This window comes from Hippocampus guttulatus, chromosome 9 (genome assembly GCF_054856545.1).
Source record: "Hippocampus guttulatus isolate MCC_2025c chromosome 9, RoL_Hgut_1.0, whole genome shotgun sequence".
NCBI classification, from domain to species: domain Eukaryota; kingdom Metazoa; phylum Chordata; class Actinopteri; order Syngnathiformes; family Syngnathidae; genus Hippocampus; species Hippocampus guttulatus.
In genome coordinates, this window is record NC_141269.1 from 12673807 (window position 1) to 12700396 (window position 26590).

The 26590-nt window shown below is 40.0% G+C and overlaps 2 protein-coding genes across 4 annotated transcripts; both read right to left on the reverse strand.

Moving 5' to 3' along the window:
- Window positions 1–1082: 1082 nt before the first annotated feature.
- LOC147200383 (tetraspanin-5) lies at window positions 1083–11122 on the reverse strand. Of its 3 annotated transcripts, none has more exons than XR_015101780.1 (10): window positions 10725–11122; window positions 8716–8766; window positions 6977–7123; window positions 6715–6885; window positions 6473–6598; window positions 4951–4998; window positions 4225–4341; window positions 4050–4153; window positions 3583–3635; window positions 1083–2734 (listed from the first exon to the last, which is right to left on the reverse strand). XR_015101780.1 is itself a non-coding variant. In XM_086119453.1 (10 exons), exons 1-9 carry the CDS (start codon window positions 10806–10808, stop codon window positions 3623–3625), a joined length of 819 nt encoding a protein of 272 aa, XP_085975579.1. In that variant the 5' UTR covers window positions 10809–11122; the 3' UTR covers window positions 1083–2734; window positions 3583–3622. The 3 variants fall into 3 exon arrangements, 1 of the variants encoding a protein (XP_085975579.1); XM_086119453.1 differs by having other exon boundaries at window positions 4050–4111; XR_015101779.1 differs by having other exon boundaries at window positions 1083–3635.
- A 475-nt stretch (window positions 11123–11597) lies between these two features.
- acer2 (alkaline ceramidase 2) lies at window positions 11598–26546 on the reverse strand. Its single transcript, XM_086120881.1, has 6 exons — window positions 26217–26546; window positions 25825–25939; window positions 23235–23376; window positions 22625–22762; window positions 14958–15095; window positions 11598–13580 (listed from the first exon to the last, which is right to left on the reverse strand). Exons 1-6 carry the CDS (start codon window positions 26328–26330, stop codon window positions 13394–13396), a joined length of 834 nt encoding a protein of 277 aa, XP_085977007.1. The 5' UTR covers window positions 26331–26546; the 3' UTR covers window positions 11598–13393.
- Window positions 26547–26590: the final 44 nt, after the last annotated feature.

Consider the following 26590-nt stretch of genomic DNA (forward strand, 5'->3'; position numbering starts at 1 on the left):
CCTCATAACGTTACGTTTTTTAAAGTTTTTTTTACATGATTTCATGGTGACTCCAAAATTGTTTACATTGCATTTAAAACTCTCATTTGAAAATAAGGACTAAGTTCCACTGAGTTGCCTCAGTTTGCGCACTACAGTATTAAATCATAAAACATTAGTTTTAACCCATCCCGCCCTAAAAAATAAAGTATGTGCATTTAATAAGAGTATTTGTTTTTATCTCTTAAAAAAAAATCGGCCTTGATGGACAGTACCTAATTATCATTTCTCAAGGGCTCCTTGCTGTTCAAAATACTGTCATCTATATTTCAGTGATTTTTCCTTGAACATTACAAAACAATGTTATCTGAACTATGTTAGACAATTCGCGTATCATATGGCAGCCTTGCCTTTATCATCAGTATTTGCATTAAGTAATTGATTAATATGATCCAAAATTCCTCACAAATTGGTGATTTATGAGATTACAATCAAAGCAAAGTTTATTCCATATCCGTTGTTCAATTAGCTTTGCTGTCTAACTAGCCCGGTCGTCAAATTTCATTCTTTGTTGAGCTTCGCAGTGTGAGCAGATTATTTGAAGATTTTAATCATTTTATCCACTAGATGCCAGTATTGGGCTGACTCAAAGCCTCTTTACCACTGGCCACTTCAAAATCGCAGATCAGAGGAGCAGCAATTACGTCATTCAGACGGAACGGACGTTCCGCGTAGATTTGATAACACGAAATTTTGTGAAATTTGTGTGCGTCTTTTTCCTCTTTTTTGCTGTTGCAACTTCCAAGTGCAGCTTTTCAATTATTAATTGCCAAATTAATGACATTTTACAATTGTACCTCGATCATTCAAATTCTACATTTTTTTGGTCTTACGTTCAACATTTCTTCCATTTTAATCAATTGCACAATTCGAGAAAAAACACGCAAGCACGGGTAGAACATGCACACAACACAGAAAGGCCGAAGCTTCGAACTCCGAACGTCAGAACTGTGCGGCAGATGTGCAAACTACCGTGCTGACAAGGAGCTAGAAATTGACAAAAAAAACCGGCATTTGGGAGTAGGAAAGAATGACGGTGTACATAAGTTATATAAAGAACCACATTTATTCAGATATATTTACAACTTTCCACAACCAAGTTATTCACAAAAAAGAGAAAGAGGACAGAACAAAATTTAGGTAACAGTATTTTAACTTGGAACCAGAAATATGCAGAATTTACATTATATTTGGCACTGAGTGGTAAGAAAGAGTGTGATCAGTCAACAGCAACAATCATTTTATGTTTTGGGTGATTCAAAAACAGCACAAAAAGAGAATGTGACTGCAGAACACCGGAAAGCCTCGCAGTATTTAAATAATGCTGGTGATGGCGTGTGTGCCTTACTTTTAAATGCTATTTGTGTTTCAGATATAAATAATTTTCGAAGTGCAAACATCAGCATATTATACAACACAAGCTTTAAAAAATATCCCAATTTCCTGCGAAAACTAATACGGTAAGACCAATGAGCATTTTTTTTCTTATCAGTTACACACATTTGATCACAAACCAAAACACATGAAAAATAAATTAGCTATGGCAAAGAGAGCAGCTATGCATGGATGACGTCACTGGCTGACGAGAGCAGCAGAAGGTACTGCTGATAAAAAAAGACCCAGACCCTCTATCGTGGTCCACAAATGAACTAAAATGAAAAAACAAAAACAGCAGCTGATCTGCCCAATACGCATCATTATTCCTCCTTGAGGATTAAAGTGCTTGAGATTTGACTTTTGATGATGAGCCATTTTTGTGCTTCTTCCAGAGGTTTTTTATTAAACAGGTCGAAAATGGTAGAGCCTTCATTATATACCTTTATCTACACACCTCAAAACTACTTAATAGGTCTCCAGATTGCCCCTGAACGGTGACATTTTGCCCCTAAAATTTATGAAGACGTATCCCTTTTTCCCCCACAACTACTCGTGCATGTGCAACCAGTAAAATTGCAGATTGATTTCTTTTATTCATTTTTTTTTCATTGCTGGCAAATATATGTCACCTCAGATCCTCAATATTGTGGAAATGAGCGGAAATGGGAATATTTAAGTCATTTGACACTGTGTGCCCCTAAAATTTCTACTTCAGCCTTGTAGTGCTCACAGTAAAAAAAAAAAAAAAAAAAAACATCTTGAGCAAGATACTGAATGTCACAGTCTGAAAATGTGTTGCCACAAATAAATCTCAAGTTCATTTTTGTTCATTTGACCACCCATCATTTCACAAAGTGCTAACCAGCCAAACGCACCATGAACTAGCCATTCATTTTACAAAAAATGTCTAATACTTAAATGTTCTACGGATAGGCGAGCCAATGTCCCACCAGTAGACAAAAGGCATGCAGTGCTTGCTCAGAACAGACATACCTTTGTACAAGAATCATTAAAAACTGCACAGCTGTAAGGTTGTGTCCACTCCCAATACAAAGTCTTATTTGTGAGAATACAACATGGCAGCCTCCTCTGGTGTTGTTTGAAAACTACTGTACGTCACCAACATAATGGACGCCCACTGCATTGAACTGCTCGGCGCAATGCACTCATAATACATTTCAGAGTTTGGGTGTCATCCAAAATAGGTCCACAAATTGACTCTACATGTACTATTTACACAAAAATGAGTCCCTTCGTATTGGACACCGAAGTTGATTAAAGTGTCTCCCTTCATTGCTGGTGTACAGTCTGAAGAGTCCTGTAAGAGACATGTTTTTTTTAAGATGCGGATGAAAAGCATTCAATTAGGGGAAGGGTTGAGGCTCCAATTGTAAGGAAGGCCCACACTCAACTGAATTGGACGATTGTGAAAAAAAAATCGCTGTTGTCAGTGACAGAGACTCTCCATGCTTTCCTTTATAGCCACAGGTAGGGATATATACCGGGCCCCAGTACTAAAGTGGCAGAATTTTCAAAAACTGCAGTATCGATATTCCCTACACGTACCGGTAATCCTTTAACGGTTTTGGAGAAATTACTCAAATCAATTAAATGAATTTTTGATTGATTTCGGCAATATGAACTCTATTTTGCATGCTCTATCTGATGTTGGTTCTGACAATAAAATTAACAGAGGTGGGCATTCTGTTAGTACTGACGGAAGGTCCATCAGTCCGTCACTGAAAAAAGCAGTGTGAGCTCTAATATTTTTGTTTTGGTGTTTCTCTAAAAACAAACAAACAAACAAACCAAAAAAAATGCTGATAAGAATACCATCAAGCAGTCGGATAAGAATAAGCAGTCTCGTCAAGAGTAGTAGTATCGATAACATATTGTAGATACCCATCTTTAGCCACAAGTTATTATGAAATGACAAATATAGTTACGGATCGACTGGATCTTGGTTCATACCGCCAAACATTATTTTGAGGGGAACATGTGGTATTTTTGATTGGCTGTTACACCTCCAACATTCACTCGCGACTCGAATTTTGAATCACTAATGGTCAGCCACTCTTAAAAACTAAATGGAGAACCTCACCTACTGCGCCATAATTCAGTCACATTCGTGCATGTTGCTGAGTGTGCGGCGGCCCCAAGGCTTACCTGGTACATCCTTCTTTCCTCTGGAGATTATATGGCAGCCTTAGGTGAACAAACTGCAAAAAATACTGCGCATTAGAAGCATTGCAAAACATATTCAGAAAAAAAAACACCTTTGTGTACATCCCCCCGAAAATCAATTATTACAGATAAAAACAGCTACATTTTTAGTGTGATGAATGTAACATCAAGTAGTGTTCCAATGCTTTTTTTCCACTGTCTGGCATACAAATTTTGTGTTTCCCCAGTTTTCAGCAAGGCATCGAAAGACGACTCCCCCAGCTTCCATCCCTTCCTTGATTTGGAAGGTTTAAGGGAAGAGCTGGCACACTACAGTATATGCTCTTCTGTTCACTAACTGAACTGAACCATGAGAGACAAAATACCATGCCACAGCAATACAATATGTATTAACCCATATAAGAGTAGTAGTCGTGGTCGTTTGACAGAAAATAAGTAAAGAAACATACCAACTTTCTCTGACTGCTTCAATGTCGCTCACCAGGTTCTGTGCCAGGCAGATGCCAAATATCTAAATATATATAAAATAAACACACACACACACACATACAACCTAATTGAAATGATTACAATTTTCCACCCCCACCCCCCCAAAGAAAAAAAAGTTCACACATTCACTCTCACCTGTAATAATGCAATCCCAATAAATATGCCTGCCACCACTGTCAAGTTGTCTTGAAGCCACTTCTCAAATTGGGGGACACACCCTTTAATGTAGATGAATGTCCTCTGCTCTGAGTCCTGAAAGGCGCAAAGTTTCACGGGGAACCCAAGTTTACTGTCCGTTTCCATCTGCATTAGGGTCACGGTGTATATTGCAGTTTCAGGGATGCACATTTGGAATTGCCGTATGAACATTGGCTCTCTGAAGCTTTTCGAAATGAAATCTTGTTGCACTATTGTCACCAGGTTTGTTTACGCACACTGCATTCAGCATATTGTAGTCCCGCGAGAACCAGTTAATGGTGCTTTGTACCAGATTTTTCTTCACGTTTAAAATGAAAGAAAACAAACCCAGCCTTTCCTCATATTGTGATCCGAGCGAGGGAGAGAGGCCAAAGCTAATGATGGGGGGAGGGGTTTCAAATCCCACCGCATTGCTGCAGCATGAGTAATACCACATCGGTACCGATGGGGACACAGCTGCTAGATTTTGAGGAGTGAACAGAAATGTCCTGAAAGGAGGATATTGTTCCCTGGGTGGAGAACCTAATGACCTCATGCATCAGTAGCAAAAGAAGTGAAACAACAGTCACAAATCAGATTGACACTGCTTTCATGTCAGAAAGCACCACTGTACTTTTAGACCACATTCTCCGAGGAGCTAAAGATTTTCTACGAGTTACTCACGGCTTTTGCTCGGATATCATATCCACATTGAGTGTTGATGACGTCCTCCTAAGATGAAGGAAAAAAGGTGAATTAACGACCAGTTTAAGTGTACATTGGCGTGTATTGCATTTTTTAACACATCTTGAATATGTAAAAATAACCGGGAGTGGAAGCACTACAAAGCTGAAGGAAATTAATGTCATCAATAAATAAAAAAACAAAAAACAAAGAAAGATATGATGCATGTGTCTGCATTTCATATTTTTACCACCAGAATTCCATATTTTGTTTTCCGGTTAATGCAATTGTGCATCTATGCCATTTGACTGACACAACGTTTGGTTTTGGACTCTTGCTGCAAAACTGACTTACCTGATGAATGTCGAGTCATGTTATTGAACCTATGAAGCAATGTTGAACTCCACCACTTCTAATTGTTTAAAAATGTTTTCCATAACCTAATGTTAAGTGAATGTATTTGCTCCAGGGTCAAACTGTCCCATTATAAAGGTAATCGATACTCAGTAACTTTACGGACAGCGCTTGAACAAACATGTTAACATTCAGAGTTTCTTTCTCGGAATGTTTTTCTCTCTCTTGCTCTCTCTCTTACAACTAAATACAACAAGAATATAATCAATTGTAGTCATCCTTTAATAATCGCAGACAAAGGCATGGGGGAAAAAAAGAAGGCGTTTGGGGAAGAATACTGTCAACTGGTGCCATTGTAAAGGTAATGTTGGAACTAAGTGTCTGTCTGTCAGCAGGCAGCACACACACATCTTGTGCTTTGTGGTTGTTTTATCGGTCCGTGCGGTTTGAATAATTGTATTGTCAACATGGTTAGTTGGGGAGGAAAATACATGTTTGTAGGCTTGTTAGTGGGAGTCTCACAAGATTTATGGAAATCAAGCCAGACAGTACTGATGATGCTAAATCGGTGTCTGATTTTGTTCTGATGAACTCCAAATTGTACCAATTTTAGGATGTTCAACTTTGGACATTCATCTGAAAAGAAAAAACAAAAAAGCTGCCAATTCAACCTCATGTGCAGCGATATATCCTGGAGCAGCAAGTTTTGTTTCATTGCCAGCTGATAGCATCTGCAAAATTCCTTCAGGTTACGAAATAAAATAAACATTGGTTGCCAAGTCTGTTTTACTAAAGTACTGTCCTCCTCAGCAACACATTGCAAAATGCCTTGAAAATTCCATTCCGACTGTGCTGAGCCAGCACAGTGTTGAGTGACTAAACATAGAGAGGCCTGGATGTCCTGTTGGACGCCAGCCTGAATAGTTGACAACCACAGCCTGCTTCTGAAGGACACAGATAACCAAACTCTCTGTAACAGGGAGGAGCTTGACAGTTTCCCCTTAAAAGTACTGTACAAGCAGTCTAAATATTTCTGCATGCCGGACCTTGACCTACGCAAGACTGTACTTCCAGCCCCGAATGTATGGAATGTATGCAAGATTGTTTTCGACTGAATGGGCAGGAACTGCGTGGGAAGGAGCAAGACACTGAGAGGGGGAAGACATACCGCCGGGTCTTTGGTGCAGCAGGAAAAAGGCACACCACATTTCTCGCGGCTTGGGTTTGAATCAGTGCAGTTGAAATAGATGTTCAAATTCCAGTCGTCAGCTCCAAAAGCACCGCAACACTCCCACTACAACAAGGTCAAATGGGCAACGTAACTTTCAGAGTTATTTTCAATAAATCCTGCAGTCCAGATTAAACCCAATACAAAATCTTCTTGGATTAAAAAGAAGCGCCGAGGCTCACATATTCTTGGGTGAAGTCGATTAGGTTCTGCAGATCAATGTCATCCCGGTAGGCCCGAATGTTATTGTTGATGAAAAAGTTGAGCTGGTCCTTGATCCAGTCTTTGAAGACAAAGGCCAGAACTCCTGCCGTCAGCTCCAGGAAGAAGATGATACCCAGAAACACCGAGAACTGAACACACATCATCACAATCAGACAACAGTGTTAAACAACAAGCTACACTTTAATACTTGTCCACAATTTGTTGCATGAAGACACTTACAAATTTAAGCAGGAAAGAGTTTTCTCGCAGTGCTCCGATGCAACCCGCAAATCCCAGAATGAACATTACACCACCAACCACGAGGAACAGCCACACTGGATCGAAGCCCCCCAGGTCTGTGATAGATGAGATGTTGGAAAGAACACCCTGGTTTGGGAGTAAAAAAAAAATGTGTGAGGAGATATTAGAACAAAAAATTAAACAAGGAGAGAGAGAGAAGCAAAATGAGTGTTCATTCCTTTACCGTCTGAGCTTGTTGTCAACACACTACCAGTAATCAAAAGTTACTACAAGCAGAAGGTGACTCAGGCTCGGCGGTTTGACTGCTTCTGACCTGGGATCCTAGTTGCTAAAAGGGGGGTCAAGTATCATTCAGATCGAGAACTGAGTCTATATTCAAGGTCACCTAATACTGACACAATAAATTCTGGTCTAATCGGATTTGATCGAGATATGAGTACCGGTTTTTGAAGATATAATATTGGAAGACAATTGGTAACTAGTTGATGCGGAGTCTGATTTTTGACAGAAAAACATTCTAATAACCAATTAACAAAACGTGCATACAGTAAGTCCTCGTTTTTCATGGTTAATGGGGACCAGAAACCCACCCACGAAAAGTGAAAACCGTGAGGTAGAATTTTCTGATCCGCTTATCCTCACAAGGGTCGCGGGGAATGCTGGGGCCTATCCCAGCTGTCTTTGCGCAGTGGGCAGGGGACACCCTGAACTGGTTGCCAGCCAATCGCAGGGATTTGCCCCGCCCCCTACGAATTCTCATCTCTGTGTACATCGGTATCAAAATGTTTAGAATACGGTATTTATACTTTACATATTTGAGACAAAGATTACAACGGTACACGTATTTACTCGAATCTTTAATTATAAAACCTTATACAGTAATTAACACTAATCAACATTGCATCCTGAGAGAGTCGAAGAGGCTTGTATTGGTGACATTGAAGACGACTCGTACAGGCTTCGGTTTCACTCTGAGACTCTTCTGCTGGAGGCGCGGACGGTGTGGCTGAAGTTTTTAAAGTTGAGAAAAGCATGGCGATGATAGCGCGATGACGTTCATCTTTCCTTATTCGTTGAAATAGGCTGAAGGTTTCTTTTTTATCAGACAGCTCTGTTGGGCTCCAGCACGCCTGCGACCCTCGTGAGGATGAGTGGTTTGGATAATCAGTGGATGCATATAACTTCTTCTTTTGGCCCCATCATGCTTACAATAATAAAGATATGAATTACTGGAAGAATATTTTACTGTTTATTGTCTATGTTAAATTGCTCCATGTACAGCACTTTGTATGCAGCGATGGCTGCTTGAAAGTGCTCTATAAATACAGTTGAGTTGAGTTGAGTTCTACAATACTTTGTCCTTTAGTATATGTTTATCTTTACAAAAAAGAGAACAATCAGCAAGAATCTTGAATCTTTTTTGGGGCATTTTTATGGAGTGTTTGAACAGAATTATCTTTGTCCTATGTTGTACTGTAATGTGTTTTTAAAAAATGGCCCCCCAAAAAATCCCCAGCCCAAAATTGGCCCAATAAAGCATCTAGACATTTTTTTCCCCTGCTGAATTCTTAAATTCCAACACTAACTGAAAGTTCTCATAGTTCAGACACTTTTTTTTGTTGTGCAATAAGGTTGGTCTTTAGGTGGCCATAAACCAAAACTAGCGACTGAATCTCTCAATGTGAATAATAAGAAACTATTAATCCATAGAAACCAACCTTCTCACTCCATGCCCACAATCCGATGCCAAGGAATGCCACGCCAAGGAACTGGATGGGACAAGAGATAAGAAAAATATTCTTCTTCTTCTGTGATGGATACTAGGGAACAAACTGCTGTCCTGGCACTCACTCTGCACTTACAAAAAATAATTTCAGTTTGCAGCATCAGCATGTGACTCCCACATTGGAAAATATCTTAAACAGCCCGAATGAATCATGATTGACTGACTAAAGGGAAGCACTAGCTCAAACTACCACTTAACACGCCTTAAAAACCAAAGAACACTTTCCAGGACATGTAACTTGTGGCCAACAGAAACTAAAATACATTCTGGTGGTAAATTCCAAAACTTCCAACGATCAGAAATTATGTAATTTATGTTAAACAGTATATTATAATGGAAACCATTTTCTCTGTTGTTGTTGACAGAACATTTTATAATGTTGTTCCTCAGTGTTATTTGATTAGGTGCCATTTATTTAACTTAGTGACCAACACCAGTTACACATCTTTACAAGACATCATCAACAGTTTGTTGTCAAATTGTCAGACGTATTATATCGCCATGAAATAACGTATGAAAGTGATCCACTTTTATTTTTCTGTGTAGTTTTTAAGCCAAAATCATCAATATGATCATACTGTAGCTACACTATCTCATTATAACGACTGTATGGAATTTGATCAATCTAAGCCTCAGGTCAAAAGGTTATGTGTTATTGTCACTAAAATGTGACGCAAACGGTGGCCTAATGGTGGTGCCTCCTTAGCAACAATTAATAGTGAGGACATTTAAATGACAACAAACTGCTATGTTGCCTAAACAGGCTGCCATCATATGCAAAACAGGAAGTAAACGGGACGAGATCAAGTTTTGGAAATGGAAAATGACATAATTCTCTTCTGAATCACTGCGCTGTAGTGAATAGAAAATATGTATTATGAAAAAAATACAAAAGGCCAAATGAAAGGGGTAGGATGCAAGTCATCTGACAAAAAAAACCCATACACCATTCTGTTTACTTACTACCATTGTCAATTTGTTGCAGAGTTAGGCACGTGTGAACTAACTGCCCAACCGTATGGTTAAATTGCGTAAGAGACCTATGACAAGGAAGATGAGTCTGGTGACATGAAAAAGGGTTGTGTTCAAGCCTCCAGCCATCTAATTTATGTTCTTCACATCACCTTTGTCAATAAGGGTCTCTTGAGTTTCTGGTTTTTATTTTCCTTTCCAAGTGAGATAACCTGGAAGGCTGTAGAAAATTCTATAAATCCTTAGGAAAGGGAGAGATAATGAGGAGAAGCGGCACCATGGAAAAGCAAATTGCAACCGATAATCCCACAATATAATGAATAATCCTCGATATATGTAGAGAACAAAAATCTGCGGTGCAGTGAAGCTGTGAGAAGCAAAGCGCGATACATGCAACCGTCATAATATTAATAATAATAATAATAATAAAGACAAAGAATAACCGAAATTTATTTCAGATGCTCTGGATTTTTTGCGTTTTAAGAGGTCGGCTACATGTTTAAAAAAAAAACCTTGGTTGAATTTTTATTATCCATTGTCGTTTTTGACACCAAAACTTGAGAGGCTGGTTTTGGACAGTGCAATTCGAACAAATCGGGAATCTTACAAACTGTACTTTTTAAAGAAACAAGGGCTCATTAATGTGAAGGAGTCTGGCAGCTACGATAATTAATGAAAACAAGTGACCCTCGCAGAAAAATGAAACTACCCTTAACACGTAGTGTTAGTGGATGGATGTAAACAGGATCGTTGGCCGTCTCGCAACAGCGCATTAAAACAAAAGCCATCCGATACCTGATGGAGGCAGCAAGTGCACCCAAGCAGCAAGCTTTGTTGCTGCGATGAACTCGCCGAGGCGGCTCATCCGCGACTCTCATATCATGAACGATTCCACGAATGGCAGACTGCACGTCAAGTAAGAATGCTGTTCTAGGCCTGAAGACACATTGCAGCAAGCGGAGCACTTACCCAGAATATGATGTTGAATCCGAAAATGAAATACTTGATACAGCAACTGACTTCGTGAGCCTTGAAATGCTTCCCTGACATCATTTTGGATGCTTTGTTTCCGCCGCCCTATCTCCCTAGAAATCACATCGATGCTCCTCCGGCAAAAACAGTCGCTTGAGGAAACACCCGTTTATTTTGTTTTAACGTCGACTAGCACAGCTGTTCCAGCGTCTAATTCGAAACATCATCCCGTTAGCCGCTGACAGAACGCGCGGAAAGGAGCATTCACACCTCCGACTCTTGACACGTATCACTTATCACAAAAACGTGAGTCCCTGAAGGTTGGCGGCCAGGAAAATCCACAGGATTCAAGCAGATTAAATTTGACTGGTTTTCTATTTGACCCACTATCTGGACATGGGGCTTTGATTGACGGGCGTGGAAACAAATGAGGCATCGCAATGTTCGCTGGGGGCGGGACTTCCTAAACGGAGTCTGCTCGGTCAATTTTTCTTAGTGGATAATCAAGTGCGTGACTCAAGGAGAAATAAGAGTTAAAACATTCACATTAAGTCACAGGAAATAATTACCTTTATGAATCCAAATGAGTTCAAAAAAATTAAACAAAATGGTGAGTCGCAATCTGCGAACCACTTTCCCGTTTGTTATTTTATGGTATTCTAGTGGGGCCAAAGAGTAACCTGTTTTCTTAAAATAAATTTAATTACATGACATTTATACTATACTGTACCTGTATCGAGATGGGAAATCTGCACTAGAAGACAGTCCCCCGGCTGGGTTTGGTGATTTGGGAGAAATATTAATTGGGAAAACTCTGCCTCATAGTGGACAAAAGTGTCATTCAATAACGAATGACGTTCCAAGCACAGGCTGTGGCAGTCATTGACTCCATTTATTGGATAAAATAAAGTACCAATATTATAATCTATTACAAATGTTTGTTTACAAAACAGGATAAATTATGAAAATAAATAAATCTGTGCTGCGGTCTGAAGAAGAGAAAAAAACAACACACAAAAGTTCATGTCAAATTACACAACTTATTGTGTCACGATTATAGGAAAAACAGCTCTCCAATATTACTTAAATTATCTTCTTCACAAAGTGCACTGCAATTCATTCAAAACTATATAATCATGTATTCTTCAGATCCACGATGTGACATTGCTCACATTGGCAGTAATCAATATCTGGAGGATACGGCAAAAATATAGTTGTATTTGGCAATACAAATGTACTTATACAATAACAAAACCATTCATTTGTCATATTTTGGAGTTGAAACATCACTGTGTATTTCCAAGATGACAGTTTCTGTGGCAATTCAAATGACCCTTCACGTGTACTTGTCAGCAATCTTGAGGCCATTTTCTTACATGAAATACAATCATTTGAGGTGCTTTTTTCTTTTTTTAAACCTTTTTAGCACCCATGTTTCCCTTTTCAAATTTCTTACATCTTATTTTTGGTATAAAAAAAACAAAACAAAACAAAACATTCAAGTTGGACGTAAAAAAACCTGCCCAATCATTTTATGAACTGTAATCTAATAATTAAATCAGTTGGTGCCTTAGAGCAATTTGCCAACTCTGCTTCCCTTAAGTGGAAACAAATACCCACAGCCTACATAGCACACATTATATACTGTACCATGTTTACAGGAGAGCTTTGCACTTTCATTTTCTTCTGCAAAACATTATCCAGTTTGATTTAGGCTTTACGCATGATTCTCAAACATTTTTGAAGCTTATAGTATAACATTTTGTGTCTGGACAGAATAAACAAACCTCAAAGAATACGACATGTTAAATACAAAACACTTCCATCAAATACAATGTGAAACAGCAACAGAGCATTTGCAAGACACTTACTGCTTAATTGAAATGAAATAGTGATACTTGACCTGAAATGTTGTGAGAGTGATTTGCTGTTTGTCCAAGACACTTACTGCTTAATTGAAATGAAATTGCGATACTTGACCTGAAATGTTGTGAGAGTGATTTGCTGTTTGTCCATTACTAAATGCGAACCATTTTGATGTCAATCTTCACTTTTTGGTTATATGGCTCTTCATTCGTTAATATACAAAGACATCATTGGTTTATTTTAGAAGAGGAGTATGTTTCCAGTCAAGCACATTATCATGCTGGTATTAAAGACATCATTGGAAGAGTTGCACTGAACTCTGAGCAGCTGGTTTTGTATGATGCAATTATCACAGTTGTTGTATCCAGTACATTATTGTCTGAAATGCTGGTATCATAACAGCCAGCGGGGCACCTATTGATGCAGGAGGTTGTCAAGGCAATTTAATACTTTACATTGAGGGTTTCTGACTTACCATACAAACCATGTGCAAAACATTTAATAAAGCAGAAAATGCATAACACTTCAATAACATATCACATGCTCCTCTGGTCAAGCTTCGTGGCACGTTTAAAACACTGACATCATAATAAGCCACCGGGAATATCCCCAAGTCACATTGCTTGTGGCAGATTTTGTTCTTTTGACAGTGCTGCAGAAGTACTGCTGGTAATAATGACCACCTCTGTGATCCAATCCAAAAAGCTTCATGGAGGCCACCGGTCTGATGATGAATCTTGTTGGGACACGGCCCGGTGAGAAATGCCAAAGTGCAACCCGCTGCGCAATCGTGGATCACCTTAAGTCACCTTGATAGCTGATTTCTTGTGCACAAAGAGGAATGAAACGTAGGGGACACCAATGAAGGCCCATTTCTCGTTGGGCCAGAACATAATGACTGGACCTCGCTCCGGGGCCTCGCTCGCAACGTCAAAGTAGGCGAAGCAGACGCATCCCAAGTAGGAAGCCAGACAAATGAGGATGTGCCTGCAAGAATGACAGTTGTGAATGAACCAGAGAGAAGTACAAGAACAGACTCGCTTGTAAATTGAAGGGAATAAAAATCTCAATATCTTATCCTGTTTAGGATTACAGGGAGGTAGCTTTGTGCAAGTAGTGGGGTATACCTCATAATGTTTATCACAGAACTGAGGCACGAATACAAGCAACGATTGAAGGATTATAATAGTTTGGGATTTTTCCAGTATGGGATTTTTTTAGCAGTTTTTTCCCCCCTCATTTTGCTTTTTGCTTTTTGAATGGAACGTTTTAATTTTTGGAGCAAGTTTTGTTTGTTTTGATCAGTTTTTCTTATTAAAAGGCTTCTTTTTTAAAATTAACTTTAATATTTTAGTTTCTTATTATCCTTTTTAAAAATCTGAGTTAAAGTTAAAATTGTTGTGTAATAAAAGAAAGTAGCATAAACTACAACTCTCAAATAACTGTTTGACCCTCTATCTTCTGTAGTCAGAGAGAGGCTGCACAAGTAGAGCATGCAAACCCAGAACTGTTTTGCTTTGCTGCAACATTGAACGAGACATGGGTATACCCTGTACCGGTCACCAGCTAATCGCAGGTCACGTGTACACAAACCAATTGCACAGAGAGCGAGGTAGATGACACAAACGCAACTGTAAGTTAGTGCAAGGTGTGTGGCTACTAGTTTTCATAAGTGGGCCACCGGTTTTGCAGCAAATCAAATTTTTAATCACTAGTGCCTCGCATTGCAACGATGCAGATGTATGTAACAGTCAATCAAAACTGCACCCTTTTTAACCCCCCCCCAAGTGGACTACAGAACAGTGTATAGTATGTAATGCCTCAAAACCCAATACCGTGGTCGCAGTTTTTCTGTTACGGTGTGTCAGTGGCATGTGCTGTGCTCATTTGCTTGGGGTGCGGCGAAGAGTCGCCACCTGTTATTTTATTGCGACAGTCTACTTGGGTCGCTTTCATCTATGTCGCTCAGTGTGCAGTGGGTCTTAACATTCATGTTTATAGAAAATGAGAGGAGTACTTGGAGAAAATATAGTACGAGTACAACATGCAAACTCCACACCAAAATTCTAATCAAAACCATGATGCACACAAGACCACTATGGCACTCTGCTGCTTTTTTACAGACACAATTAGTCCAAAATCTATTCTACAGAATCAAGACAGTGTTTCAGTTAATTTATGTCCATCTCGAGTAACAAGCGCAAACAATATGGACCTGTTGTATATAAAATTGCTTTTATTGTGTGCAAAGAAAAAATGTTAGGATTAAATGTCTGATTGCAGCATAGAGCTTGGATTTCGAAGCACCCAAATGCATGGAGTGCTACTTGTTTGGGTTTCTTGTGTGCTGTGATGTGAGCTTACCAAGCACAGTGTAGATAGGGAAAGTTGACAGATGACCACATTTCACAGAAAATCCTGTCGCTGAGCCAGCAGAGCAGAGCTAGAGCCCACCAGATCCCTGAGATCAGACCCAGCTTGAACACACGTGGGTTTTCACACCTGTGACACATAAACAGTGTTGAGCAGCACAGCTACGACTGGTACTCGACACCAAAAACGGCTGTCACAAAGTCTCGCTTACATGAGTATAACAAAAAATAATTAGAATCAGAAAATTGGTTTGGATCTGACTGAATCGACTCATTGTATTTTAAAATGTACCATCCTTGGATTGTATTCCATCCCGTGTATCAAATCATATTTTATGAGAAATGCACACCAAGTATAAATCGGTTTGACGGTGCTTTTTTTTGTTTTGTTGTTTTTAAAATTTAATTCAATTGAGTAGTTCGGGCTTGGAAGAGCTTTAACGTGTTGTTAAATATGGAAAAAAAGAGCTACAGCAGTTCCATATTAAAACAAATCCTAATCCCAATGAATCGAGTAGTTCCACTTGAAAATGTACCCGTCTTGATTCGTATCGTATTGATATGCGTATTGAATTGACTTTTATTGGAGAGATGCACACCCCTAGTCCCATCCTAATCTTTCAGCACTAGCATCTCTGATAGCATAATTCCTAAATATCTATTTCACTTTCAACTGCTCCAAATCTGTTATGGCTACAAACAAAGTGACAAAATGTTTTAAAAAATAAAATAAAAAAATATTGCTATGTGCAACAAGGCAAAAGAATAATTATACACAAACATCATATTTAACAAAAATGTGATTTATTAATCAATGTGCGTTATCGTCTGGAAATATGTGCTGAATGTGGCTGCTAAAGACACGATTACTTTATTATGCTAATTAGCAATAGAGCTAAATTGTTGCTGTGCACTCAACCTTCAAAACTGATATAGGTGACAGGTGTGGGTATGTATATTGTGTATATTGCCCATCATTATTATTATAATGATGGGCCCTAAATGAATAAGAATGGAGACTACCACTGTACCACATGCAGCAGTTTTATCAGAACAGGATAGCATTCCAACAAAAAGAAGAGCAAAAAAAGTCGCTGAAGGCTTTTGTTGAAAGAATAATTTCATTATACTAGAAAATGGCATTACAACGGCCTGTACGCTCACTAATTGGCTCCTCCCTAATGGACAGAACATGAATGCAATCCCCATTAAGTGTGCCTGCACTTTTCCAAGACATTTTCTGTGGAGTTCATACGGCCTGCTAGGTTATTGCCCCAAATAAGTGCCTTGATTTCGACGTAAGCACTCATTTGCTCTTTGCAAATAGTGCCTCTTTTTCAATGCAAATTACAAGGTTTCGTTCAAACCAGTCAGACGTGGGTGGTGTGTTTCAGACAAAACTAAGCTTTGTGTTCCCGCTTGACAAATCTCCCGGATGGTTCTCAGGCCTGTGTTACACGACTCCATAAATCGAGAGCAAAACTGCTAGTTAACGGCATGGCGCCCGAGTAGGCAGCCGTCAGCAAGTGCTCTCATGAGCCTTGCTTTTTTTGTTGTTTTTGTGTTTGTTTTGTCACTTTGTGTTTGTTGTTACGTCGTGTGGACCTGATGTGGACTTTTTTCAGCATTTTTTGGTCACGACATTCATCAAGGAGGAGACTCTGTGCTTGGTGGTTGCGCCTTCTCGGCAGCATGGGTATACCAGCACTGTTTTTGACTGGGAGGAATGTCGGCGCCATTTGACTGTCGTTGCTGGACAGTCCCGGGGCGCTTGTGTCTTGCCCCTGTAATGGGCAGCATTTTTCACAGCCCCACTTTGTTCAGCGGAGAGATCGGTGCTGTTGAACGGTCTGCGGCTGGATGGATGTAAGGCTTGAGGAGCCGACGATGAGAAGAAAGGAGCGTTAGTGCGGAGCGCCGATGCGGATTTGGAACTGGGAGTCGCGGCTTGGAGTTTGAAGCGGATTACGTGGGACAGGAGAAGTGAACTAATCTCTTTTCGTCAATGGGCGCTACAGCTACGTGTTTGCTTTCAAAACTTAGCTTGTAGCAGACGTGTGCACATTTTCAGCATGACGTCTCTGATCCACTGGTGAAAGGACACTTTGATCCTCTCCTCTTTCATCTAGAACTGCTTCAGACAACAAAGTGTATGCAGAAAAGTGGTGAAGATTGCACGACTGTCTGTGTCCTATGTGTTGTGTTATTTTTGTTATTTTGACTTCAAAATGGCGCCGCGTGAGTGGCTGCCTTTCCAGCAGCTCCTATATTTTGTTGTTCTACTTCTTCCTTTCATAACTTTGCTGCTGTGAATTGGGAATTTCTCCATTGCGAGACCAATAAAGGTTTTCTTATCTTATCTTATCTCTCTTCTCAGAGAGCATTTTTTATCCTCCATATTTAGAAGAGCAGCAAGCCAGATCCTTTGATCTATAGTTCTTTGTATATTTTTCTTGCACGCAGTCGGTGACCCTGAGATGGATTAATCCACAATGCTGCTGATACAAAACTATTCTTAGTTGTGTCCTTAAGTACGCAGGCGCACGCGTAAGCGCACTGCTGGCTGAACCGTGCAGTCACTGTCACACGCTCATGCTCACAGACAAGCTTTTCATTCCGATTGCCGTCACTCCAAGGAGAAATTAACATTAGTGTAACAGGAAAAAAAAAAAGGTGCATCAAAGTTTCTCTTTAAAATGAAATAAAAGCAGCAGATGTTAAGACTACAATCAGCAGTTCAACTGTGATGGCGTAGAAATGATAAGAGTAAACAAATTAGCTTACGATGACAGTGTGAGCATCTGATAAGCATCAGATCCAGTATGTGCCATAAACTCAGATCTGCACACGAACTGACATGTGTAATTCACTGGCTTGATGAAGAGAAAATACAATCCAAACTATCTAGGCGGAGTACCGCATTTGCTTCATAATTCCCCCCGCCCCCCCCCCACACACTTTTTTTTAAACACTCGGAGCTCAAACGTGCAACCACCACCAGCTGTGCCCTTAGTCGACTTGTTAACGAATTCGGAATTGCCACTGGCCAGCACTAAATATTTAATTGGGTGGCTCACTTGCACAAGATAGGACCACCCCTTAAAAGAGATTAATTTCAGCGTCACAAAAAAAAGGGTGCTATAAAGAGTCAATAACTCTTGAATCTGTAAGATCTTTTGGCAAAAGCTTACACTAGCACAGACATTTTATGAATACTCCCGTTTAAAATTGTGGGGGAAAAATTGCACGATTTGTCTGATCTCATACATGCTCTTCTTTTTCTTTCATCCTAAATGTTTACGTTATTTGGACTGGCTATTTTTTAAAACAGATAACCACCTCCATATTTAGTTTTATCCAGTGACTGTCAATGAGACTACCGTAATCATGGATTTTGAACTTTTTACTGTGTATTTTGTGACTGCCTTGAGTTTTTATGCCTACAGGCACCTTAAGCTGCACCAAACTCCTTTTACTCTGTCGAAAAATGACAATGAATCTTGATTTTAAATGTGGTTTCAAATTCAGGAAATTACACACATTGCAACATGAAAAATATTTGAAAAAACTGACAAAACTTTTTGACAAGGAGAACATAAAGTGTCAGATACAGTATGTCTTTTTCATAATTATAAATCAATCGATTATTTTAAGAGTTTTGGCAGATTGCAGAGGCTACTCCGGGGCAAGAGGAAATACTGAAGAATAGCTGGCTTGTGATACTTCCTCCCAAAGGGAAATGTCTTTTATTATGTCACAAGGACAACTTCTGCCAAAAGAGATGCTGCTGACTATCTTGGCTTTTAGGACATGTCAACCGCCACAAGCACTTCCTTCCAAGAGAGCCAATGTGCCAGATGCATTAGTTCTTAGTCGTCTGTCTGTAATACAGTGACTATCAGCTATGACAGAAGCAAGCAAGATAAGAAATAGCACCAGGACTTGTTTTGAGGAGGGGGGCTGCTGGTGAAAGTCAAGAACGTGAGACAGTTGGACACAAAGATAAGTGGTGAAAGGGCTGACATGTCTATCTTGGGTGGAGTTTCAATAAAAAGCCAGAGGGGAAAAAATGGGAAGTGACAGGGAGATTTCATGAATGCTCCACTGACAACATATAGTACTCAAAACCGTCACAACCGTTCGCTCAGTGAGCAGCTGACTGCTTGATTTAACATTTATGTGTGTGTAATGCCACCACAAAAAGGTACCTAGGCTGCGATAGAAGATGAAAATAACCATAGAATGAATATGAATATTACATCACAGTGCCTAAAGGCTCATCAAACCCAGAAAACAAGTGAGTCGTGAGTAACCTGGCAAGCCACGCCCACTAAGAAAGTGGGTCTAGTGACCAAGCCCTTCAACGTGGCTTCCCACGACTTCCACAAATCACATTTATGACATCACCTCGGATCTTTTCTGATTGGTTCCTCCGAACTGTTCCGTTTTCTCAGGTTTGACCCTGTTCAGAAGTGTGCTTGATGTGACTACCCACCAGACTCAATTGCTAGTAGAGTCCGGATTTCCAGGCTAAGCCGTGGCGGCCGTTACCCGAGCGCTTCAGCACTGTGATGTCATTTTTTGTCGACGGCAAGTGGCACTGCAAGGTAACACGGCCGCTCTCTGACATGCACAAAAACAGGTGGATTTTTCTTTTGAAATCATATTGCACAAACGCAATATTAATCGGAATTCCATGGTTAGACTAGTGGGGGTGCATGGAACATATTATTGTAAGAATTTTTTTGAGTTGACTTTCCCTTTAACGGTATCTTATTCTAAGATACAAAGCTCTACATCTTTGTCAAAGCAATTTTTGTTCTTTTAAATGTGATTTTAATTTTTCATAGAATTATCCTACGACTGAAGTTATTGCGGTCACAATTAGTCATTTCGCAGTGGAATGGAATGTTCTCTACATAAAATATTAAGTTTATTGCCCTCACAGTTAGTCATGTCACAGTGGAATGGAATGTTGTTGACATAATGTTTTTTTGGTTTTTTTTGGTGTCCCTGTGGATGTGACGCAAGTGAGGGGAAATTAGTCGTACTGAAAAAGGTAAGCAAACAAGAACATATTACGGACTTAGCAAAGGCCAACGTCAGATGGAATAGGGCAACAGGAATTCTCCCCTAACAAAAACAAGCCACCTCCGTAGATGACTGGCACCGACAATAATGTCAAGAATTATCAGGTTGAACAATAGAAAACTTGGTGTCGTAAGAGTAGCCATGGTGAATGAAGCCGACAGTGAAAGGAAACAACTCCAAATTGCAGTCCCAGTACAGAAGGTCAAAAGGGAGAAGTTAATGTACTGCTGACTGCATGCTGACATTTGCCCCTTGACAATACACAAACATACAGTACACATGCACACACACACACACACACACACTTTCTAATAGAACTACAGTCATTGGCAGAAATGTGTTGCATCTACAGCCTCCAAGTGTTAAAGGTTGGTCAAATTTTAAAATCAATACAATTTATTTCTGCCACCACTTCAGGGTTATTGGGTGAAATTGGGTCGGGCCTATCTGAGCTGACATCCTCTCTCCTGAGTCTTCTTTTACATGCCACTAGTCTAGTAAAATGGCAAAAGGGATATTTTGTGGACAGTGGGACAAAAATATCAAAACCCGTTTCACACAGATATGAACAGTACTAACATTGCTGTGATATCGATGCAAGAACAGTGGTCGGAAACGTCTCACCCATATCTCGACATGACCATTTAAAATGTTGGTACACATTTTAGTAACGAACTTGAAAGTTGATGATTTGCTTTCACGGGCCACATAGAATGATGCTATTGTGCTTTAGCTCACCATGAACGTAATAAGGAGAAGCATACTTGCAACACATAACATACAGTAAGTCCCATATATCCAAACATGGTCAATGACAATAGCTGGCAAGGATAGCATAATAAAGTAGCAATTTGGCCTATCAAATTAGCAACTGAACAGGATTTGGGGTTAGTGTTGTGTTGATCAGGCTGTCGCCATCAAATATTTTTTAAACTGATTATTCTATACTGATTATATTGATTCAACATAAAACATAATCTCTCTGTTTTCATGAAGCACTACAGAAATCAGGGAATAATTACAAACAATGATAAGAATAATTACGAAAGTGGCTGAAATCAGATCATGGATTAATTTTGACACCTCTAGATGTGAGTGTGCAAAGTATATGGCAGCAATTAAAGGTACAGCATAAAACCAACTTGAATGGAGCAGTGTTTGGGGACTCAAGCAAGTTAGTGTGTGTGCGTGTGCGTGTGCGTGTGTGTGTGTGTGTGTGTGTGTGTTTTATTGATTTCCTGAAAATAAGTCATTTTGAAGGCATGAGGATTCCCCCAGCGACAATACTGTATATTGCTTTCACAGAGAACGAGTTTCAGTGTTCACATTTGTTTTCAAAATCTTCCACTTCATAGGTTTGTGTTTTCAAAACCCAAATGATGTTGATGGTGTGTATACATACAAAAGAAAACACATATTAAACTGTCCCACAGGGCGAGGGGTGCACCCTCCACAGGTCACCAGTCAACCACAGACTGACAGCAGTGAGGGGGAGGGGGGGTGTCAATGGGCTAAAGGCACCCTGGCAACTTCTCAGAAAAAAATGTCCTTTCCTTAAGACTTTTCCACAGTAGATGTGAGGTAAGAGGCTGCACGAGGAACAGCCCTGCATGATTTCGTTCAGGCTTCCTGAGGGAGGCAGGGTGTTCTTCTAAGTGGCCCTGAGAAAGTGCCAACTGCCAGCAAAACTTCAATACGAATCAGTCGGGGACTCACAATAATAATCAATCAATTTTCAACAGCTTGCACTGCAAAGTAAAAGTGTTCCAAATTATGTGTTTTTGTCTCCACCTATGTTGGGTATTTATTTTTGTTGTCTTCTTGTTTTGGCAGGTTCACAATTCACATCACCTTCAAAGCATTTGCAGAAGTGTTACATGCACTCATTATTGCTTCAATGGAGAGATCCCAAAGGAAATTTCATTGGCTTTTTAATGAGGAATTATGATTATGTAAAACTCTAGTTTGCAACCGAGCAATTCATTTTAGTCTGACACACTTCCTTGACCTTTGGTTCACCTTCGGTATACACTGCACTGTAACCGGATGGCAAGCAGTGCTTGAGTTGTGCCAGTCATATTTATGATATTGTTCTTGTTTATTACGACGCAAGGGACCACTAGGGCAGTAATGCTTTTTTAAAAAAAATTTAATGACACCAGAGTACTGGGGCTTTCCTCAGCTCAGTTTGACGCAGCTTTGTTTGCTGCTTGGTTTTCAACGTCAAAATAATACAGCAAAAAACACGAGCAAATCAGTCAGAACGTGACGCTAACAAACAAGAACAATGGAGAAGGGCAAAAGGTCTGCTGTGTTGAACTTCTCAGCGTGTGGCTGTTGCACACGATAAGGAGACAAGTTTTATTTGAGAGGAGATTCAGGTCTGTAAATTGAGTTGAGCTATTCTTGTGATGCGATGACATATAAAATCAATACAGGGTGAATCTGTATCACTACACCAGTGCCAAACAGCTTTGAGGGCATGATAAGAGCATTGTTCTCTGAAAGCAATTCATGACTCAAATGTGCATTTAGCACTAGTATCTCAAAGACCAGTGGACAACTGACCTTTTAAGCTCGGTGATGAGCAGCACAGTGCATGGAATGCCCAGGGTCATAAGCGACAAGGAGTTTACAATCGGTTTAACAAAGGCCAACCCTGTCGTGATCCCTGACAGGATACCGATGACCACTTTGAACCTCGACCTAGGGCAAAGAGCAAATCAAATTTAGATAAACGAGCTTTTATCGCACTTCAGAAATATACAGTTAAGCGTAGGATGTCAAGTGGCTCAAAATCTTTCTACAGAGAACTGACATTCAATAAAATGGAGCTTCATGGCAAATAAGAGCAACCACAATGGCTGTGTGACAATGGAAAGAGAAGTGAGGACATGTGATGCAGCGTTTACTGGTGTCAGCTATCTTAGACCGGCCTATAATTAAACTGAAGGTGTGACAGCAGTGGACATGTCTTGTGACAGAATAGTGAGCATACGCCATAAACTGTTGCTGCTCAATATGTATTTAAGATCTGGAATTCAATCTAAATTTTTTTTTAAGTTTCACAAAAACCAGATCACTCATTTCATAACTTCGGGAGTAACAACACAACTAAATATCCCATTAAAGACTCAAGAAGTCATGAATGTATTATCAAACATAATGATTGTCATACCGATCTCTTCTGAACATCCTGGGCAAGTATCTTTTGGGGAACCACATGGCGATGGCACACATGAGTACCCATAAGATGGCCAACTCATCCAGCATCTGGCCAAGGAAGCTCAGGGTAGCATGGAAGTATGTTGATCCAATACCTATTGTGGGAAATGTGAAAAGAGAGGTACTCATTGGAAACGCCAAAAGGTGCCGCTAAGATTGAATTTGGATGTGATGTGTATTGGAAGAACTGCCCCTGTCCAAACAGTCCCTATTGTCCCTTCTCAAGATAGATTGGAGATACCGACCATCTGATGTGTGAGGACCATTACAAAAAAAGGTTGTATTTATATACAAACCCAATTTCACTGAAGTTGGGACATTGTGTAAAATATAAATAAAACACAATACAATGATTTGATCATGTTCAACTTATATTTCATTGAATACACTACAAAGAAAGTTATTTAATGTTCAAACTGCTAAACTTTTTTTTTTAGCAAATAATCATTAACTTAGAATTTTATTGCTACAACATGTTCCAAAAAAGCTGGGACAGGTGGCAAAAAAGACAGACAAAACTGAGGAATGCTCATCAAACACCTGATTGGAACATCCCACAGGTGAACAGTCTAACTGGACACATGTGGGTGCCATGACTGGCTATTAAAGGAGCTTCCCTGAATTGCTCGGTTATTCACAAGCAAAGATGGGGCAAGGTTCCTCGGGGGATTCATCCATCCATTTACCAATCTGCTTTATCCTCACAAGGGTCGAGGGGGTGCTGGGCACGGGACACCCTGAACCGGTTGCAAGTCAATCGCAGGACACACAGAGACGAACAAACATCCGCGCTCACACTCACACCTAGGGACAATTTTAGTGTGTTCAATCAGCCTGCTATGCATTATTTTGGAATGGGGGCATGGGGGGGGGGGGGGGGGGAGTACCCGGAGAGAACCCACGCAGGCCTGGGGAGGACATGCAAACTCCACACAGGAAGGCCGGAACTGGGATCAAACCCACGACCTCTGCACTGTCAAGTCAATGCGCTCACCACTGGACTACCGGGCCGCCCCCTCGAGGAATTAATAAGAATAAGAATAACATTTTATATATACATATACACACACACACACACACACACACACACGTGCATACAGTGTGTATACATGTGTGTAGATAGATAGATAGATAGATAGATAGATAGATAGATAGATAGATAGATAGATAGATAGATAGATAGATAGATAGATAGATAGATAGATAGATAGATAGATAGATAGATAGATAGATAGATAGATAGAGAATGAATCCCTCGAGTGAAATAATAGAATATTCTTGGCAGACACAATCTGTTTGAAACATAAACCTGCTGTAGAATGCACACACACATTTTTTTGGTTCATGCTACCACTTTCTGACCTGAGTGAAAATACCCTGAGGGAAATGGAAGGAGGGGGGGTTACTGTCGGTTAAAATCAACACTGAGGGAACAAGGCGCCGTAATTCCTCTAGAGCGTTGTTAAATACAGAGGCACCATTTAAGACTGAAGACCATTGAGTCAAATCAAATGAAGTCGGAGCTGGCTTCATTCAACCAATAAATAAGCCCAGTCATTATATAAATGTTGAGGATAGCTTCAAGATACAGCTAATGAGACTATGAGGGTGATTATAGAACTGGATATTCAGAACTTATTCCGAGTACTTCTCAACCAATGTGCACACATCTCTGTCCAGGCTGCTCAGTGCCACGTGTTTATAGAGGCAACAATTTTCTTTCCAATAATATGTTCTGTGCACCCCCACTAGTCTAAACAGAGCATTCTGATTAATAGTGTGTTTGTGGAATCTGAATTAAGCAGCAAAATCCACCTGTTTTTAGCCATCTCAGGGGGTGGCCACTTCGCCACTTGCTGTTGACTGAAAATGAATCACAGTGCCTCAAGGCTCAGCCAATGATCAATCATCGCTCATATATTTTCAGGGTTTGGTGATGTGACATTTGGAAGCTGAGCCATTAGGCACAAACACAATATCAATCATGATACCGTGTTTAGTCAAGTGGGGCTGCATTGAGCATTATTGTAAAGAAAACTTTTGACTTAACTTCCCCTTTAGGCAGCAAAAAGTAAGCAGCAACAATGTGTTTTTCATGCACCATGTGGAGAACTCCATATATTATTGGTTACATTAATTAAATTATAATTGGTTACATCTCATTTCCAATATGATTACCTTGCTTCTTGACCTCTATGAATAATGTTGTAAAATTACGTTACTTTCAAATCAGATGTATATATTTGTAGGACTTAGATATTTACCTTTACACGCAATAATTTCCTTTCACTTGGAATAAGCTTTTCGTATTTATTAAAAAAAACATAGCAACCTAATAACTATTATACTTACACTATTGTGTAACCTTTTATAAAGACTTCAAGCCTGAAAGTAGACTTCATATTTAACGTGCATATTTAAATTTAATTTCTATATAACAGAAGTACAGTAGGGTTATTTTGCTGCAGTGACTGAGTTGACTGTTGGCACAGAAAATGGGTCATCATCACTCAGTAAAGATCACGTCACAGAAGCCAACTTACCCACCACGACCAGGAGGGTCCAAATGAGGTAAATCCCACTGTTGAAATGTGTTGCATATTGGCGAAACAAGCACATTAATATGGGCGGCAAAACAAAAAACAAAATGTTGCTGATCTGAAATGACAAACAAAAGGAAACCCATGAGAAAAAAAAACACGCAGGCAGATGTTTTCCAACGTGCGAGGGCTCCACGCTGACATGTGTAACTTGATGCTGCAGCCCAAACGGTAAACATCAAGTCTCGAAAGCCGCAGCAGTTCGATACAAAGAAAAAACCAAACTAGGAACATGACAGCTGCTCGTGGCAAGCCGAGCTGCGTTAATATGGAAAGTAATAAAAATAAAAACTTTCAAAAGAAACGTACGGTTATAACGAAAAGTGCACACTGACCGTGTTGTAAAATTCAGCGATGCCCGGGTAAATAAGGTAATTGCCTTCACACCAATCCACATCGGAACTCCCAGCCTGCAAGTGGTCCCAGAAAATCAGATTAACGTTACTCATGTCTGGACTAGTTGCGCTCGAGGGAGAGACAACGCTGTTGTCGTCCCGCCACACAAAAACAAAAACGCGAGATGAATCTGTAAGATCTCGTCTTTGGTCTCAAGGAAATTCATACAAAACGGCGAGCACAAGGACATCAAATGATGCTAAGATTTTCTAGACTGCCACATATCTTGCGCCTGTACTGTGACTTGCCAAAGATTACTGTTCTGTTCAACGTCACGGTCAACGTCATCGCGCTGACGCTCTATTTTCAGCCG

What these genes read in the sequence shown, in the direction of transcription:
- LOC147200383 (XM_086119453.1), bottom strand. Translation starts at nt 10,808, where the DNA reads ATGATGTCAGGGAAGCATTTCAAGGCTCACGAAGTCAGTTGCTGTATC. An exon ending in ACTCTTTCCTGCTTAAATTT is followed by an intron (nt 6,886 to 6,976) that starts GTAAGTGTCTTC and finishes ATGTGTGTTCAG; the next exon opens with TTCTCGGTGTTTCTGGGTAT. An exon ending in TTGGGATTGCATTATTACAG is followed by an intron (nt 4,112 to 4,224) that starts GTGAGAGTGAAT and finishes ATATATATTTAG; the next exon opens with ATATTTGGCATCTGCCTGGC.
- acer2 (XM_086120881.1), bottom strand. Translation starts at nt 26,330, where the DNA reads ATGAGTAACGTTAATCTGATTTTCTGGGACCACTTGCAGGCTGGGAGT. An exon ending in TCGCTGAATTTTACAACACG is followed by an intron (nt 25,940 to 26,216) that starts GTCAGTGTGCAC and finishes TTGTCATTTCAG; the next exon opens with ATCAGCAACATTTTGTTTTT. An exon ending in CTCATCACCGAGCTTAAAAG is followed by an intron (nt 15,096 to 22,624) that starts GTCAGTTGTCCA and finishes TATGTGTCACAG; the next exon opens with GTGTGAAAACCCACGTGTGT.